Raw genomic sequence first — 17,626 nt, forward strand, 5'->3', positions numbered from 1 at the left:
TATTGTGGACACTGCTGCTATAAACATCGGGGTGCACATACCCCTTCGGATCCCTACTTTTGTATCTTTGGGGTAAATACCCAGTAGTGCAATTGCTGGATCATATGGTAGCTCTATTTTCAACTTTTTGAGGAATCTCCATACAGTTGAAAACACTACATAAACCAGAGCCTTGGTTTTCTTGATTCTACGATAATGGATTCAGTTGGCTCATGGTCCCCAAAGTGTGTTTCTTGGAAAACTGTCTCCTCGGGAATGCCAACATCCAAAAAGGATTCTTCACCCAGGAATGTTCAGGAAAGCTAGATTAAATAAAATCAAGTACAGTTCTGAACTGTGGGCATTCACAGCCTTTAATATGTTAACGGGTGACGCCCAAGAAAAGAGTAGAAGTATTTCCCAAACTTATGGGAACACAGAACCCCTTTTCCTCAGCATTTTGTATAAATGATAGTCCACGAGATACACTTTCAGAAAGGCTGGATTCGCTTACTTTAAAAGTCCCTTTTTGGTTCAAGAGTCTGTTTTCAAATGTGCTTGAAGACACTACTTCAAGCATTTCGTGTGATATTCATCAACAGGACACTGGGTCGGCTTACCCCTGGCTATTGTTGCCAATCTTGTCGTAATGTGGCGCACACTCTGTTTAGACAGAGCTGAAATAGGTTTAAGGACTAGCTACCTTCCCAATAAACTATCTCTTCTGTATGTAGCTGATACTTACAACTAGGATTTTAAAATAGTTCTCCTCAATTTTCACTTCTGCAAATTTGTGAATAGGGTTAGCTTATCTGAAGACCTAAGAAAATTCCTTCTGAACTTTTTCTAATGGGAAAAAGGGAACCAAAGACACAACAGGAACTCAACACTCTAGAAATCATCGCTGAGATAGGCAACATGGGCAAGTCATCAAAGTTAGAATCATTATCTTCCATTTCAATGGTATATTAGCATTCACTTCAACCTTTAACCCAGACGCCTTTCACTGACAGTCTTATCAGAGCCTCTGCTGGATTACCTTCAGGAGCAGGGCACCCACTACTTCATAATGCAGACTATTCCATTTTAAGTCTGGATCCACTTTTTAGAAGATTCTCACCTATATTAAATGAAATTCTGAGTAGTAAATATTCTTGTTCTAAGTGACCTTGTAAATTGCCTAGTCAAGGGATTTTCAAGGCACTGTTCATGACAACACTTAACGATGTTTCTCAAATGCTTTGAGCTGAATTTCATAAGTAATTAAATAAATACCACATCTTCCCAGAAAAGTGATTATAAACTCCATCATATAAGACTCAAGGAGACTGGGTAGTTCCCTAAATTCACCAAAATGGGAATATATAGAGGTAGAATGTACTCAGGTCTCTGTTTCAAAAACCAAACTCCTTTTCTCAATAGCATATCACTTCTCTTGCATGTCCAGATACATAAAAGTGAGGAGGAGAGTGTATTTGTAAAATCTGAATGCTGTCAGGAAAATAGTTAAAATAGTTCCATTCTAACCAGGCTAATATGTCTTTGGGCATCTTGCTATTACTCTGGCCTTTAAAATTCCCTTCTCCAAAACAAGGATTATTACATTTTCTGTAAGCTCTGTTCCAATTTTGGAAATTTCTATGATTATAAGGCAACATATTCATTAATGAATGGTATTACTATTGAGGATTTAAGTAAACAGTGAGAAAAACAAAACAAAACCCAAACCTGCATCCCTCAGAAAGGACTGAATGAAAGTTGACATAGCAAGCGTCATAAAGACAAACAGTTTAGAATCACATGCTTGACTTTTACTTTCTTTAATTTTTTTTTTCTACACTAGTTACATTCAGACCAGGATAGAGGAGATGGATCACTTAAATATATCCTTTCAGGAGATGGAGCAGGAGATCTCTTCATTATCAATGAAAACACAGGGGATATACAAGCCACCAAGAGGCTGGACAGGGAAGAAAAACCGGTTTACATCCTTCGAGCTCAAGCTATAAACAGAAGGACAGGGAGGCCCGTGGAGCCTGAATCCGAATTCATCATCAAGATCCATGACATCAATGACAATGAACCAATATTTACCAAGGATGTTTACACGGCCACTGTTCCTGAAATGTCTGATGTTGGTGAGTGAGATGCGATTTCAACCATACAATGTTTCCCCTCTAGTACATCAACTGAATAAAGGATCCTATGAGTGAAATTTACTGAGTTGAGTGAATTTAGATGCTAAATTCCAAAACTATCCTATTTCAAACACTGCCTTTATGACCTTTTTTGTAAGTGCACCTGTGTTTCCTAATATTACTCTAGTCTCATTTTATCATTATCTTTAAGAATACAGCATTTCCTCTAATGATGAAGGGATGAAAAATGGCAGGCAAGAACAGGAGGAAGAAAGAGACATCACCTCATCTATTTCTTGCCCCCCCCCAGGTGCCCACTCTCATCCTCAGGCTGAGAGATAGCAGCCCTCTCCACCTCTCTTAGCACATATTGGTACTGGGCCTGAGGTGAGGATTTCCCCAGTGTAAAACAAAAGCCTGAATCTACAATCCAGACTGAAGAGTAACGACATTTGCTTTAATTAACTATGTTTTTGGGAAAGAGACCCAAAGAAAACTTAAAAAAAAAAAATCCATAAACAATGTGCAGATGATGATGTCTAGGGGATATATCCTTTACTAAGTGATGGAAATTAAAAGATTCTCATGACATTAATATGGTGAATTAATATTTTGTGCACAATTCTACTACCAATTTTAAAGTTAATAAGTACGGCTTTAATTTGCTTAAGTTGGGAGAAGGTTAACAGAATTCAAATTTTAAAAAAATCCTACTGACATCACTCTTAGCCACATTAAAATACTTCATGGGAGACAGTAACAAATTTTAAGCTACTTTACCTGTATAAAGGCTTATTTTTGTTTTCATTCAGTGTCAACTTCAGAAGGGCTAAGTTACATAATAATAACTTTTCCATAATCCTGTGAGTCAGATATCAGAGGCATTTTAGGTCACAGTTCCAAGACTTGGAAAAACCTAATCTAGGGAAATGATTGTAAACCCTCTAAATCTTTCTCATCAAGAAGTTGCTCATCTCATTACTTAAAGCCACTCTGTTTTGTTAGAAAAACCACAAACCATCAGCGAAGCAAAAGAGAGGGATTCGAACTCTTTTAAAAGGAGGATTTGTTAGGAAAAAAGTACTTTTCCTCTATGGGGTAAAAGGCAGGAAGAATTAACAAAGCACCTCTCATCATCAGCACCACCCAGTAAAACAGTTTCCAGAAAACAAAACTTGATGTGCAAGGTGTCATTGCACAACTCTAGGGGGTGTCATTCACTTTTGAAGCCATTATAGAATTAATATGTATTACCAATATTTGGGGGTTAGCTAGAAGTAACATGTCTTGAGGAAGGGAAGGCTTTCTCATTTGCACACAGGCACAGTTATGTTTGTATTAACCATTATCATAAATTAACATATCAGTATGATGATATAAAAAAGCATCTTAAAGAAATTACATCATGATTGTGGGGCAGCAGCAGGGTGGTATAAATGGGCTTTGGTGTCAAACAGACCTGAGTCTGAAATTCTACTAATAAGCAGCAACTTGATGTCTCTGATCCTTCAGTTCCATATCTACAAAAATAATAAAGGTCAACTCCTAAGGATTATCATGAGGATGAAATGAGAAAACAAGTGCAGAGCCCCCGGGATAATATCTGGCAACTAACAGGTGCCCCAAACATCCAGATAATCATATTCTAAACGCATTCAAATTTTATTTTGATGTCAAATAAGAATGTGGGTGTTTGTTGACTTCTACTATTAGCTCTCGCTCTAAAATTATATAATGCTCTCATTCTCCCCACCTTCCTTCCCACATTACAAGGATGGGAGCTCTATCTCATGCGTCAACATACTACATCCAGAGCATCCAACCCTAACACAGTGCAATATATTTGTTCAAAAAACAGGATTGGTCAGATATTACAAAAGCAATGTAAAATTTCTAATATTCCCTGAATGTAACTTCCCTGTCCTTTCCATGGACTGGAGACCTCTAACAGTATGCTTACCATTTATCTGATATGAATACCAAAAGTCAGCCATGAGATGATCTTCATCAGAGGGTCTTACCCTTTTTGGAAATCACAGATTCCTTTGAGAATCAGATAAAAATCTATGGATATTCTCTTCAATGAAATAGACATGTAAGCATAAATACAAAAATCTGTGTGGAATTTCATGGGGGTTAGGAATACTTTGAAGGTTATTAGGCGACTGCAGTCCTTAAAACAAGAATGCTGATCTAAAATATCATAGCCTTCTTTGTGCATTTAATTATAATAATTTTGGGGGGAATTACAGGCTCCAGATGTGAATACTCTGGTGTTTTAATCAATCATTTAATCCAACACTGTCTCTTTTAATGTTCAAGATCTTTCAACCTCTTAGAATTATTAGGTAGATTTATTGTTTAGGGTGCTTTTATTTGCAAGTAACAGAAAACCTAACTCAAACTAGTTTAAACAGATAAAAGTATTTATTGACTTAAGTCAGACTTAAGTCAAAAGTTAAGTGGGCTTTGGACATGGTTTGATTTAGGTTCAATTATTTCTCTGAAATTTTCTGTCCTATTCAGCTTTGTCCTCAGGCTGGCATCTCTGAGGTCACAAAGTAGCTGCTGCACTGACAGGCCCTCGATAAGCACATTACAGTCCAGGAGAGAGAGCACCTATGACACAGAATTCCCAACAAAATCACAAGTGGCTTCCTGATTAGAGAACCCTGAAACTAATCCCCATAAACAAAGTAATACAAGATGCTGACTGACTTAGGTCTGGATAACCTCCAAGGATGACCATACCAAGAATCCAATCAAATCTCAACCTTTGGAGATTGATTGGAATTGGTTCCACCCAAGGTCATGACCATCCCCATGCTTCTCTTTAACCTAACCCTTACAACATTTAGAATGTTGATCACACTCCTTCAGAGTGAGAAATCCAAGGCTATTCAACCTAGTACTGTCCTGAAGTTCTCCACTCCCTTGCCATGATAGTTTTGTACAAAAGTAAGATCATGCTTTCTCTTTCTGTGTGTGGGTCAAGGATCCATATGGACCCTTAATTTATTTTCAATTCATGTTTCTATCATTACAGGCACATTTGTTGTCCAAGTTACTGCAACTGATGCTGATGATCCAACTTATGGGAACAGTGCTAAAGTTGTGTATAGTATCCTACAGGGGCAGCCCTATTTTTCAGTTGAATCAGAAACAGGTTAGAATTCCTTTTTGATCTTCTTTTTACAATCTGTAATTTTAATTGACATGTTCAGCTGAGCTGGCATATTTTTTAATAAAAACAATCAGTGTAATTGGATTTTCTTAGATTCATCTGCCAAGTACCAGCAATATACTTGTAAACATGAAATCCACATCATTTCAATCAAGAAATCTGACAATGGATGTTTCATCCATTATGTTTACATAGGGTAGATTCAGAAAAACTTCTACAATGTTATTTTTTCTTCCAGTTTGGGGTGAAGTTAAAGACCAGTCCCTTCTGATAGCCATTAGGGCTATTTACAAATATTCCAATTCTTTTTCTAGTTATTTGGTATCTCTTTCCACTGCTCTGAAGATAGAGGTAGCCAGGAGATTTGTCGGGGCCAATAAATGTGGCTGTGATCCGAGTCACTTCCAAGCAGAACTTTTAGACTTGGTGCACAATCCACATTCCTCTCCTCCTGCCACAGAGATCACAGATGGAAACCAGTGTTGACACTGGTCTCCAGCCTGGATGTCTGTTATCCTGAGCAGAGCTTCTCGCTGGCCTACTCAGAGCATGAAAAAAAATTAATGTTAGCTGTGTTAAGCAAGTAAGATTTTGCCTTGTTTGTTATGACATTGTCTAGCCCATCCTAACTGATATCATCCTAATAAACAAAGTGGATTCCTTAATGGAATCCTTGTTTTAACATCTCATTTTTCTGCATTTTCTCCACAGAGTAGCATATTATGTTATGATGAATTATTTCTTAGGAAATATTGTCTATGCTGTACATTAAATTCTACACATATTTTTGCTATCATAATAGGAGTTGAGTTTCTTCCATACATTTTTCAAGCATCCATTATTATTAGTAGAAATCAAAACTTTTCTAGATTACTAGATCCAGTTGGAAATTGATGTGTTAAGAGGTGCAATGAACTTGGCAAGAATCCCAAGGAGAAAGAAAATGCTGAGTTGAAAAACAATAAGGATGAAAAATTAGAAATATCTAACGTAAAGAACAAAAGGCTAAGGGGATCTCCTGTATTTAAATGGAGAAGTACTGTGATTGGAGAACAGGATGCAGCTGCAATTTCACTGAAGCCAGGACTCTAGGAATAAAATTGACCTGTTGTCTGAGGTATTCGTGTTAAAAATTAAAAAAAAAAAAAAAAAGATATTTTGAGCTTCGTTAGTTGTTAAGCACTGGAATGTGCTACCAGAGAAGGTTATAAAGCCTTTAAAGCTTTCAAAGCCTTCAAAGCCTATAAAGATTTTTGAAAGAATGTTGTTAATTTAAGCATAAAGCCTACATAGAGATTAGGCAAACTTTTAGTTCGTCCAACTACTTGTTTTTTAACTCCCTGACAATAGAGATAAATTTAACCTAACATAAGAATATTGGTCACTGCTGGGACCAGTTGAACTCATGCTCACATCAGCTTTAGGAAAACTTCAATTTTCTAGGATCACACAGATGATAATTATGGGAGAACTGATGCTGTGTTTTCTTAAGACCATAGTTTTGTGGTTTAGAAAATGCTCCGAACATTCATTATGGTAGGTATATTTGATGGGCAATTAGCCGATTCAGTAAAGTGAAACTCAGGAGTCAGTTCAAGGAAATGGCTTAACAATTTCCTCATAGTACACTTAAATGTCTTTTATCAAGCAGCTAAAGTAGGATAACACTGTACCACATTCCAAGTTATATTTTGCTATGTAATCTTAGAACACATGATATTTATACTACCTACAATCTATACTACTGCAGAATTGGCTTGTACTACTCTCCTTGTATGATAGGTGTTTGTTTGTTTGTTTTAATGGATCTATCTCCCCTTTGTGGTTTTAATTTCCTTCAGTATAAGGGCTACCTAGAATCATCTCTAAGTCACCCATGACATCTGTATAGTGTTTTGCATATTGTGGATAACAATCCATGTTTGTATAAATAAATGATTTGATAAAGTATTTTTAATACATCCCCTTTCACTTCTGAATTTCACATCCATAGGTATCATCAAGACAGCTTTGCTCAACATGGATCGAGAAAACAGGGAGCAGTACCAAGTGGTGATTCAAGCCAAGGATATGGGTGGCCAGATGGGGGGATTATCTGGGACGACCACAGTGAACATTACGCTGACTGATGTCAACGACAATCCTCCCCGGTTTCCCCAGAGTAGGAACATTTGATTGAATGAATTTCTTTGTGCACTTTTGTAAAACTCTAACTTTAAGAATGATATTTATTTTCCATTATTATTAATTATCAATATTAGGGACCTCAGTAAGAACCATACTTTTATTAGCTGAGCAATTTCTGATATGGTTATTGTTGTAAAGCTAACACCATTGTTTTATTTTTCCTTATTAAAAAGACTACCCCAGGCATAAATCTGCTTGTGCAGAACATATGTACACAAGCATGCTGCTATTTGTTTAAAAAAAAAAAAAACTGACTTTATGTTTTGTGAATTTAATCAGTCATGTAATCTCTTTTAAATCCTCACAAAGCTTTATAAGGGGAGGATTTATTATTTTACTGTTTCTAAAAATACAATCGGGGAAATAACCATGTACTTAATCCATTTATAATCACAAACAGTTTTCTATATTATGGTTAATTGAGATACGGAGAGTCTTCTCTGTAATCATTAACTCTCATGACTCGATAGAAGGAAAAACGACCTTTTTAAATGCCCACTTTGTATCAAGCAGTACACTAGAGCCCTTCGCATAGAGCACCTCAAGTGGGTACTGGTTTTAATGTGATTTTTCTTCCAGGAACAAAATTCATTTCTGACCATGATCTAAGTAAACTACCTGAATCCTGTCTTCCAGGAGAAAATAGCTGCCCACTATTAAAAAGAATGCCCACTTACCCAATCATGGCATTTCTTTAAAGTTGGTCAGCTAATAGGGGCTTCTTTTACAATGGAGATACACATGGATCAACAGGAAATCATTAAATTATTTTTTAGTTTTTTCAAGTATTTAACCACAGCTAAATGCAAAAAACAGAGCATCAAACTAATTTCTGATTTAATGAGTAGAAGAAAAGTTTTATAGGCCCTAAAACTTTCCCCCACAGAGGCCTGAAATGACAATATCAGAATCAGCAATACTGTGCCCCAAAACCTCCTTTTCAATAGGGGAATGCCCCGGGGAAGGATAACAAAAGGATTTGCCAGCACCTGGAACACCACAGGGACCTTACCTCACTTTGCTCTCTCCTTGGATGACGTGATCATTACTGAATAATGTACTAAAGCACAGGAGGGGAGAAAAACTCTAGAGGAAAACCTTGGCTTGTGTTATCATTTTGCCAAGGATGAGCCCAACATTTACTGAACGGATGAATATTATTGCATGACTATATTCTAGTGGTGTCATAGTCTCATAGTCTATGTCTTTTCCAAAATAACTTGCATGGATGGTTGGCAAAATGTAATGGGTGAGAGTAAAATAAGTTTTGTTCTTATTCTTTTTTTTTTTTTTGTCCTAAGTACATGCTGGTCTGGTGGATCTAAGTTTGAAACTCATATGCAGTCTCCTTAAACTAATTTTGCAACATGAGGACATAAGAAAAGTGTACATCTATGAAATACAGATTTTAAATCAGCAATACAGATATAAGAATAGGAGAAACCTATGCATAGAAAAAATACTGTCATGAAATTTAAAAGAAAAGATTAGTTGAAGAAACAATTAGGTGCTTTCTCTCTCAATGCGTCTAATGTAGTATCCCTAACTGCAGCCAGACCAGCTCCCTGTGTGAGTGAGTGTCTGCTTGGATACATCCTCTAGATCGCTGTCATTTATTTTCACCTCCAGTTGTTATTAGCAATGACACAAAGAACCCTTTTAAGAACTACCTCATAACTGGCTTGAAGTCACAGGTCAGGTTAAATTCTTTCCCATTCTTTCTGCTAAGATTATTCAACAGGGGCTTCGAAACCTTGTGCACCACCCCGACCCCCAGCAGCTTAGTCTTTCTTGCCATCATACCCATGAACCTGGAGGCCTATTTAGAGGACAAAAAAAGTGTTCTCCATCTGCAAAGAGACAGGTCATGACAGAAGAAATATTCTTTTTTTTTTTTTTTTTTTTATTTATTTGAGAGAGAGAGAATGAGAGAGAGCAAGCACAAGAGAGGGGGGAGGGTCAGAGGGAGAAGCAGACTCCCTGCCGAGCAGGGAGCCCGATGCGGGACTCGATCCCGGGACTCCAGGATCATGACCTGAGCCGAAGGCAGTCGCTTAACCAACTGAGCCACCCAGGCGCCCCAGAAGAAATATTCTTAACAATCATGAAAGTAAGGATGTAAGGAGGATAGAGCACCATTAATTATCGTGAGGAAAGTACAAATCTGATTGCATCCGTAGTAATGTCTGAAAGAACTGTTAGAAAATAAGTTTTGTCTTTATTATGATAGAGCATCCTTCATCTGTGCTTGACTTATATCTGTCTGGTGATTAATAGGTACATACCAGTTTAAGACCCCCGAATCCTCTCCGCCCGGTACGCCGATTGGCAGGATCAAAGCCAGCGACGCTGACATGGGAGAAAATGCTGAAATTGAGTACAGCATTACAGAGGGAGAGGGGCTGGACATGTTTGATGTCATCACTGACCAGGAAACCCAGGAAGGGGTTATAACTGTCAAAAAGGTAATGCCATTTGTTAACTACCATGCAAATGAGACATTCACTTTTCTCCAGTCCCCAAGTAACCGGGGTAATTACATCTCACATGAACGTTCCTCTAGATTCTTATTTTACTAATTTTTTTTTTTTAAACACCAAATCTAATGGTTGGCTTTTAGAGGTCCTTGATAATCTGATGCATTCATTAATTTCATACTTTCAATAAATTCTTATTAAGAACCTCCTAATAAGTAAATAAATGACACAAATAAATAATATACATTAAAGTACATAAAATAAATATTGTCAATGAAAAATAAGCAAACAGTGCCAGACACTCTTCTAGATGCAGGAGGTACAATAGTACATTCAACAGAATGGTCTCTGCTTCCACAGAACTGCTAATCTAAGGCAGAAAAGAGACAAGGAAGCAAATAAGCAAACAAACAAGTGTATAGTTATAAATTCTGATACATGCTTTGAAGGAAGAGAATAACACAAGCAGTGATAAAGACGGCCTGAATTAGAGAGAGAGAGAGAGAAGATATAAAAAGACCACAGAAATAAATTAACACAAATTTCCTATAAGCTCTTTAGCTACTCTTTGGAACATGATAATAAATTTTTTATATTTCTGAATTTCAATTTTTGCCCTATGTACTCACTCACTATTTACCCCCCAAAATTGTCTAAGACCACAGGGCAGTACACAGAAGTGTGGAAAAATTTAAAACCAATAAACCGTGTGCTTCCAAGCTAACAATACATTAATTTTGGTTACCTTTTTTAATGATTGCACTTTCATCATGTACAGTGTAATATTTTCTCTCTTCTCTAATATAACAGCACACTGTTATATTCGCTGGTAAATATAAGCATAGGTGGATATAAATAACGAGAAAATTCTTTCCTCTTAAGCTTTGGATTACATGTCTTAATACCTGGGAACACATTAAAACATGTTTAAGCGACACTCAGACCAATGTTTTATACTATAATATAATTAGGAAGCCCATTAGTGTGCATTAACCTTTTTAATTTTCTTAGTGCATTATCAGATTCAAACTGAAATTTTGCCTAGCCAACTAAATCACATTCACTAATATCTCGATTAATTGTGTTTCTAGTGAGCCTTGTCATATCATCATCTAAAACTAAAAGTCAGCAATAAGCATTTGGGTTCACTATGTCTCAAGAAGTAGAGATACTTTTCCTAAAGACCTCTGACAGCAATGATCATTACTTTCGTTGGCAAGTAATTAGCCCAATGCCCTTATCAGGATATCACTCGGAATATTTTATCAACTCATGCACATGCACAAAAAAAAAAAAACCACACACACACAAAAAAAACCCCACAAAACCATATTAAATCTATTTTATCTGAATGAGGAAAAGGGAGTCATGATGCAAACATGTGGTTCTCAATTCTGGTTGCACATCAGTATCACTGGGGGAGGCATTTAAACATATAGATTCCCACCCCCACCACAGATATTTTGGTTTAATGATCCAGGGTGGGGTCCAGGTACTGGCAAATTTTAAAACACTCATTAAGTGTTCAAGGACAGCCAGATGTGACAACATCTGACACATAATAATCTACTACGTATTTGCCAACTTGCCCCTGACAGGGCTCCCTCTAGTCAAATACAAGAATTTTTTTTAAAGGAGGTCTTATAAGACTCCTGCCTCCAGGTTCCCTTCCCTGTCCATCATACCTTGCACCCTCGTACCCACTTGCAAGGCAGCAGCATTACAGATACACACATATAACAGTGTGCTAAAGGAAAGTGAAACTATCACACCATACATGATGAAAGTGCAATCATTAAAAAAAGTAACCAAAATTAATTATTAGCTTTGAAGCACATGGTTTATTGGTTTTAAATTATTCCACACTTCTGTGTACTGCCCTGTGGTTTCAGCCCACACTTTTCATCAGGACAGTGTGGCATCTGAACTCCCATGCCTTTGCCCAATTTCACACTGTGTGGTAATGTTCCTAAGCAATACGGTCATATTCATTTACCCTAGATTTGCACTAAAAATGGCTCATGTCTTTCTGTGTGTCTTGGTTGCTTCCAATATGTCTCTTCCCCCTACCCTCCCCAAGCTCTTGGACTTTGAAAAGAAGAAAGTGTACACCCTCAAGGTGGAAGCCTCCAATCCTCATGTTGAACCCCGCTTTCTCTACCTGGGTCCATTCAAAGATGCAGCTACAGTCAGAATTATGGTGGAAGATGTGGATGAGCCCCCCGTCTTCAGCAAACTGGCCTACATCCTACAGATAAGAGAAGATGCTCAGATAAACACGACAATAGGCTCAGTCACAGCCCAAGATCCAGATGCTGCCAGGAATCCTGTCAAGTAAGCACACTCCTGCAACCTGTCTCTTTCAGAAGCTTTAGCCGATTGCTATGCAAGTATCACCTGCAAGTTAGAAAATTAATCCTTTTTTCCAATGAGACACTTGTGTCTTCCTGAAAAACTACTCTAAACAGCATCTTTACTCTCCTTGCTCAACATAAACATTACTTTAGCAACAGTGTAAATCTAAAAAACACAAAATTGGGGCGGGGGGACACACACAAAATGATCCAAAGGAGTTGACAACTTACATGAAAATGGTATAAGGAAATACAACAGAATGGCCTGGAATTTTTCTTTAAGGTCTTAGATTTGTCAAAGAGTAGCATGGAGAGAACTCTGTGACTTTTAATAAACAAGACACCGGGCTGAGTCTGTTTCTCAAGTGTATAAGAACATATTATGTAACACTTACAAGCAGAATTATGCTCCATTTGGATGCATAATGTTTTTCTTTGTCAGACATGGATAAAAATAAGAATCATCTCATGAGATATGTCTGAGAAATCCTGGGGAAATTAACAGAGCTGAATTCTAATTTATACTATGTAAGCAAGCTCTATTTTCCCTATACATTCCGTATACCTTAGCTGTAAATCAGGCTGTAAGGAAGCCTCATTGCTCTTTGAAACCACAGATGCTTTAGTATTCTAGAATTTTATTTTTAGTATTCTAGTATTCTAGAACTTCCAGCCTTGAGTCAGTAGCTTAGTTGACTAGATGAGAAAACTGCTAAATCAGAATATCATTCTATCAATTAGCCCCCATAAAAAAAAAAAAAAGTAAGCAGACTGACAAGCTAGAGGAACTCTTGCCAGTGAGCCCACAGATAGATTCTGATCAGGGCACCTGCCATATGCCAGGTATGTTCTAGGCTTTAGAGATACAATAGAGAATAATATCAAGTCCTGATCTCATGAAGCTTACATTCTAACTGGGGCAGACAGAAACAGGCAAACAACAAATATGAAGTATTTCAGGTAAAATACAGTGTAAGCAGTAAAATAAGACAGAGTATGGAAACAGAGGGTATCTGGGGTACCATTTTACATAGGGTAGTCAGGCCTGCCTTTGGTAAGAAATCATTTGAGTAAAGATTTGATTGAAATGAAGGGATGAACTATGTTGATATCTGGGAGAAGAACATTCCAAGGAGAGGGAAAAATGAGGGTAAGGTCTGATACCAGAGCTTGCTTGGCATGAAGAAAGAGTAGCAAGGAGGTTTATGAGCTAGAAGAGAGCAAGCAAGGTGGGGAGTAGTTTGTGAGGCAACAGGGAGGTACAGTAAGTGATGAGTGTGGCAGGTCCTACACGGCATTTGCAGGCCTTGGTAAAGACTGGATTCTATTCTGATTGAGGGAGGAAGCCACTGCAAAGTTTTGAATAGGAGTATTAACCTAATCTAAAACTACTGTTTAAGAGGATCACACTGGTGGTCCCATGAAGAATATTATTGCAGATGAAAGAGTTTGAGATTCTAAGGCAATCATTTTCTAACTTTTCAGCCATGAGCTCTTTGTTCAAATGAAACCTTATGGCAAGTCCCACATCTAAAACACAAAAATGCCTAGTTTACTCTCAGGGAATAGTTTTAAATCAACCGGAAAATAGACTCTTGTTGTTTTATACGAGAATATCTATGGGAATATCTGTAGACTCCGTGAACTGGACTATAGTCAACCCAAAGTAGTCACATGTAAGCTCCACGGATCAAGTGTCCTTCCATATACATTTAATATTATTAATATGGAAAATGAACGACAGCCTTTGTTTGTACAACACAAATAATTTTAAGTACTTTCACAACCGATTCTCTCACTCAGAGTTTGTCCTGTGTAAGGGAAAGATCTAGCAAGTCAATGTCAAGACCAATTTAAAAGGGTTAATGCTGGAAGTTCATATAAATATGAGCTTTGTTACCTCTTTGATCAGTCAACATGCTTTTAATTGAAAAAGATAATGTCTCCTGGGAATTTAGGCTGCATTTTTATGTCTATTTTACTTTTTATAATGAATACCATTTTAACCCACTGCATTATTTTATGTTTTATTAAAGGAAGTAGTTAGCTTGTCAGACTGGGTTGGCTGTCAGCTAATTTTGAATTTTTTTATACCAGCCTTTTCTTGGTACATATGGATTTCATATATAGATATAGACTGAAGGGTAAAAATACAAATAAGGATATATTGGTATATAAATGTATATTCCAGTGAGTCCTTTTATGGGACAAAAGTGATTCTCAGATTGGGAAAGTACATCCACACATAGTTTTTGGTTATCCAAGATGTAAGTATTGAACAACTAAGGTGCTAGACAATATGTTAGGTACACAATTAATATTAGAGAATTCTCCCCCCAAACATTGATCTATCATTATGCAGGCACAAATCTTTTGTCATTAGGTCATTAGGGGGAAAAATTGCCCATTTCAACTGGAGTCTCAAAATTTACGTTATGATGGGAAATTTAAAAATATTGGCTTGGTAGAATACCAATAAAATTCTTTAATTACATAAAATAATTTTCTTCCAGTAACTTTATCACAAATGCCCTTTGACAATTCCATGGAAGAGCCTTATAAAATGTCACTCTGAAGAGATATTATAAAAAATTTACATGCAAACATACTTCCTTTCCTGACCCACAAATCTCCCTGACTTGAGAGGATATATTAGAAGACAAATTATTGAATCACAGCATATAATAAATTTCTGGGGGGGGAAAAAAGAGCTACCTAGCAAAATAATCTGCTATAATCATGTTAAGATTGATTACCTTGTTCCTTATCTGTTGTGACTACAATTAATGTGACTGGACAGTAAATATACTAGATATGAATTGAAATTACTTTGGAAAGAAAACAACAGACAGATAAGGCTTCATGTGCAAACATCTTTCCTAAACAATGTAGACATCTGAAATTTCCTATTAATTTTTAAATCTCCCAATTAAGGGAAAAACTCACGTACAATTTCGGTTTTTCCTAAGTAGTTTCTCTTTAAAATCAATAGCCACCTTCAACTCTAAATTCCTCACCCCATATTCTTTATTTCAAAGGCTTGACAGGAAAATATGATTACTTGTAAAACTTAAAACTATAGCAGGAAGAAAACAGACAAAGAACAAGAAAAGATTACTGCTATATATAATTGTAACAGCTTATAAAGGCAATAAGCAGCATATCTTAAGCTTGACATTTTTCATGAGGGGAAAATATATTTGTAGGCTGTCATTAAATTTCTTACAAAATCTATGAATATTGAGATTTCCCTTTTGGGTAGTTATGTGCTATAAATATTTATCATTCTCAAATTAACAGTGAAGGCAGGTGATCAAGTTCAATGCTGTTGACTAAATTCTTAATAAACATTGATTCATGACATAAAATGGCAAAAATAATGGCTGTTTTATCTGTAAGAGATGGACCCTTAATAATAAAATATAAGGTTTATATAAACTAAAATTAAAATTCTAACCTGACTTGAGATATATAGATATCCTTTTTGAACTTCTTAATTCTCTTTAATAGCAGGTTTAAATTATATTTAAGCAGAATTAAATTATAATTCACCAGTTACATTTTGAAGTAAAATAATCAACTGAAAGAGAATCTTGAACATGGTACACTATTACAAGTTAGTAACAACAGCTTATTTTTCTTAGAGCATTCATAATAAGTCTACATGTGTATTTGTTGGTCATCTACTTAATTGTATTTCTACCAAGCCAATATTTTTAAATTTCCCATCATAACGTAAATTTTGAGACTCCAGTTGAAATGGGCAATTTTTCCCCCTAATGACCTTAACATATCAACTGTCTCCTGAGTTTTCTCTTTAATGTCCCCTACATAAAACAATGCATACATATTTTCCCCATATATAGCTATTCCAAAAACTGGTAATAAATTGATAAAGAAGATAACATTTCTCAAAATCTGCTAGTTTTCCATCAATTTCAGTGTTGAAAACTCTGTCCTCCTTTGATTTCTAAGACAACTCTCGGTTTTCTTTGAATTCTCTGAACTCCTTAAATAGTTCTCCAGTTCCTACTCTGCTCTGGGCACTGCTCTGGGCACTGCTCTGGGCACTGTGGGTCCCCATTTTCTCCACTTAAGTGATTCTCTCCTTAATATTTTTCTCCCTTCATTGGACCTTCTCTTCCTAGACAAGTGAACCAGAAATCTAAGTTGTCAATCCAGATCTTTCCCTTCCCAGGCTTTCCTTGATCACCCTCAGCTTTAATATATTGGGAACTTAGGCTCTTCCCCAAACCCTGTTCTTCTCTTCTTCTACCAGTTTGTGACTGCACCAGCTAACCATTCTCCTCGATTCAACCAGTGATCTTTGTTAAACATGATTTAGATTGGAACATTTGCCTGCTTAAATCCAGTGGTAGATTCGCATTGCTCTTAGAACAAATCCCAAATCCTTGCCATGGCCAGCCCATCCTTCCACAGTCCAGACTCTTGAATCTCTCCCCCACCTCATTTTCTCTCTCTCTTTTCCCACCTCACTAACTGCAGCCACACTACCCAGTTTTTGCTTCTTTCTACATAATGATTTTTAAAACAAAGTAGATAACAGAAAACTAGACAATAACCCTACTCATGCACAGGAACACCTGCATACACATTAAAGTTCTAAGGTTCTAAAAATTTGAGTTAAAATGTGACAGTTACTATACACACTTGATACAAATTACATATAAGAGAAACTTTATTGGTGATTCTCAAACTCATGCAACTTGTCTAATGGGTTTACCATTAGGACCTCAATTGTAAAGAATTAATTTCCCAGAATATTCTGCTTAATACTGAGTTATAGATATGCAAATATGTGCTACAAGTAGAAAAAACTCATGTAACAAATTCTGGGACTAGTTTTAGGATGTGAGAATAACAAATACAAGGAAAACCTTTCTAGCATTGTATGGGGACAGATGGTAGCTAGACTTGTGGTGAGCACAGCATACATGTAGACTTGTCAAATCATTATGCTGGACACCTGAAACTAAGGTAACTGTGTGTCAACTATATTTCATTTTTAAAAAGAAAAGAAAAGAAAACCATTCTAAATTCTACTCTGCATTTTTAGGTATTCTGTTGATCGACACACAGATATGGACAGAATATTCAACATTGATTCTGGAAATGGTTCCATTTTTACGTTGAAACTTCTTGACCGAGAAACACTGCTGTGGCACAACATTACAGTAATCGCAACAGAGATCAGTAAGTCTAACCTCACACCGCAGCTGTCCCCAGCTGACGGAGCACGGAGTGAGTGTCCCGGCAAGGGCTGGTGAAGCGAGGCTGAAATTCATC

General features: G+C 36.7%; 1 protein-coding gene across 3 annotated transcripts in view; it reads left to right on the forward strand.

Annotated features, from left to right (window-relative positions):
• Positions 1–17,626, forward strand: part of CDH6 (cadherin 6) — a 116,159-nt gene that overhangs the window by 82,789 nt on the left and 15,744 nt on the right. For 2 of the 3 annotated variants that reach the window (XM_081825933.1, XM_081825931.1), the window contains exons 3-8: positions 1,823–2,117; positions 5,164–5,283; positions 7,295–7,462; positions 9,766–9,953; positions 12,046–12,299; positions 17,397–17,533. In XM_081825933.1, the coding sequence (XP_081682059.1) occupies positions 1,823–2,117; positions 5,164–5,283; positions 7,295–7,462; positions 9,766–9,953; positions 12,046–12,299; positions 17,397–17,533 (1,162 nt within the window). The remainder of the gene's footprint in view (positions 1–1,822; positions 2,118–5,163; positions 5,284–7,294; positions 7,463–9,765; positions 9,954–12,045; positions 12,300–17,396; positions 17,534–17,626) is intronic. The other variant, XM_081825932.1, reaches the window with a different exon arrangement.

This window comes from Leptonychotes weddellii, chromosome 7, assembly GCF_054177405.1.
Source record: "Leptonychotes weddellii isolate Sample4059 chromosome 7, ASM5417740v2, whole genome shotgun sequence".
NCBI lineage: Eukaryota > Metazoa > Chordata > Mammalia > Carnivora > Phocidae > Leptonychotes > Leptonychotes weddellii.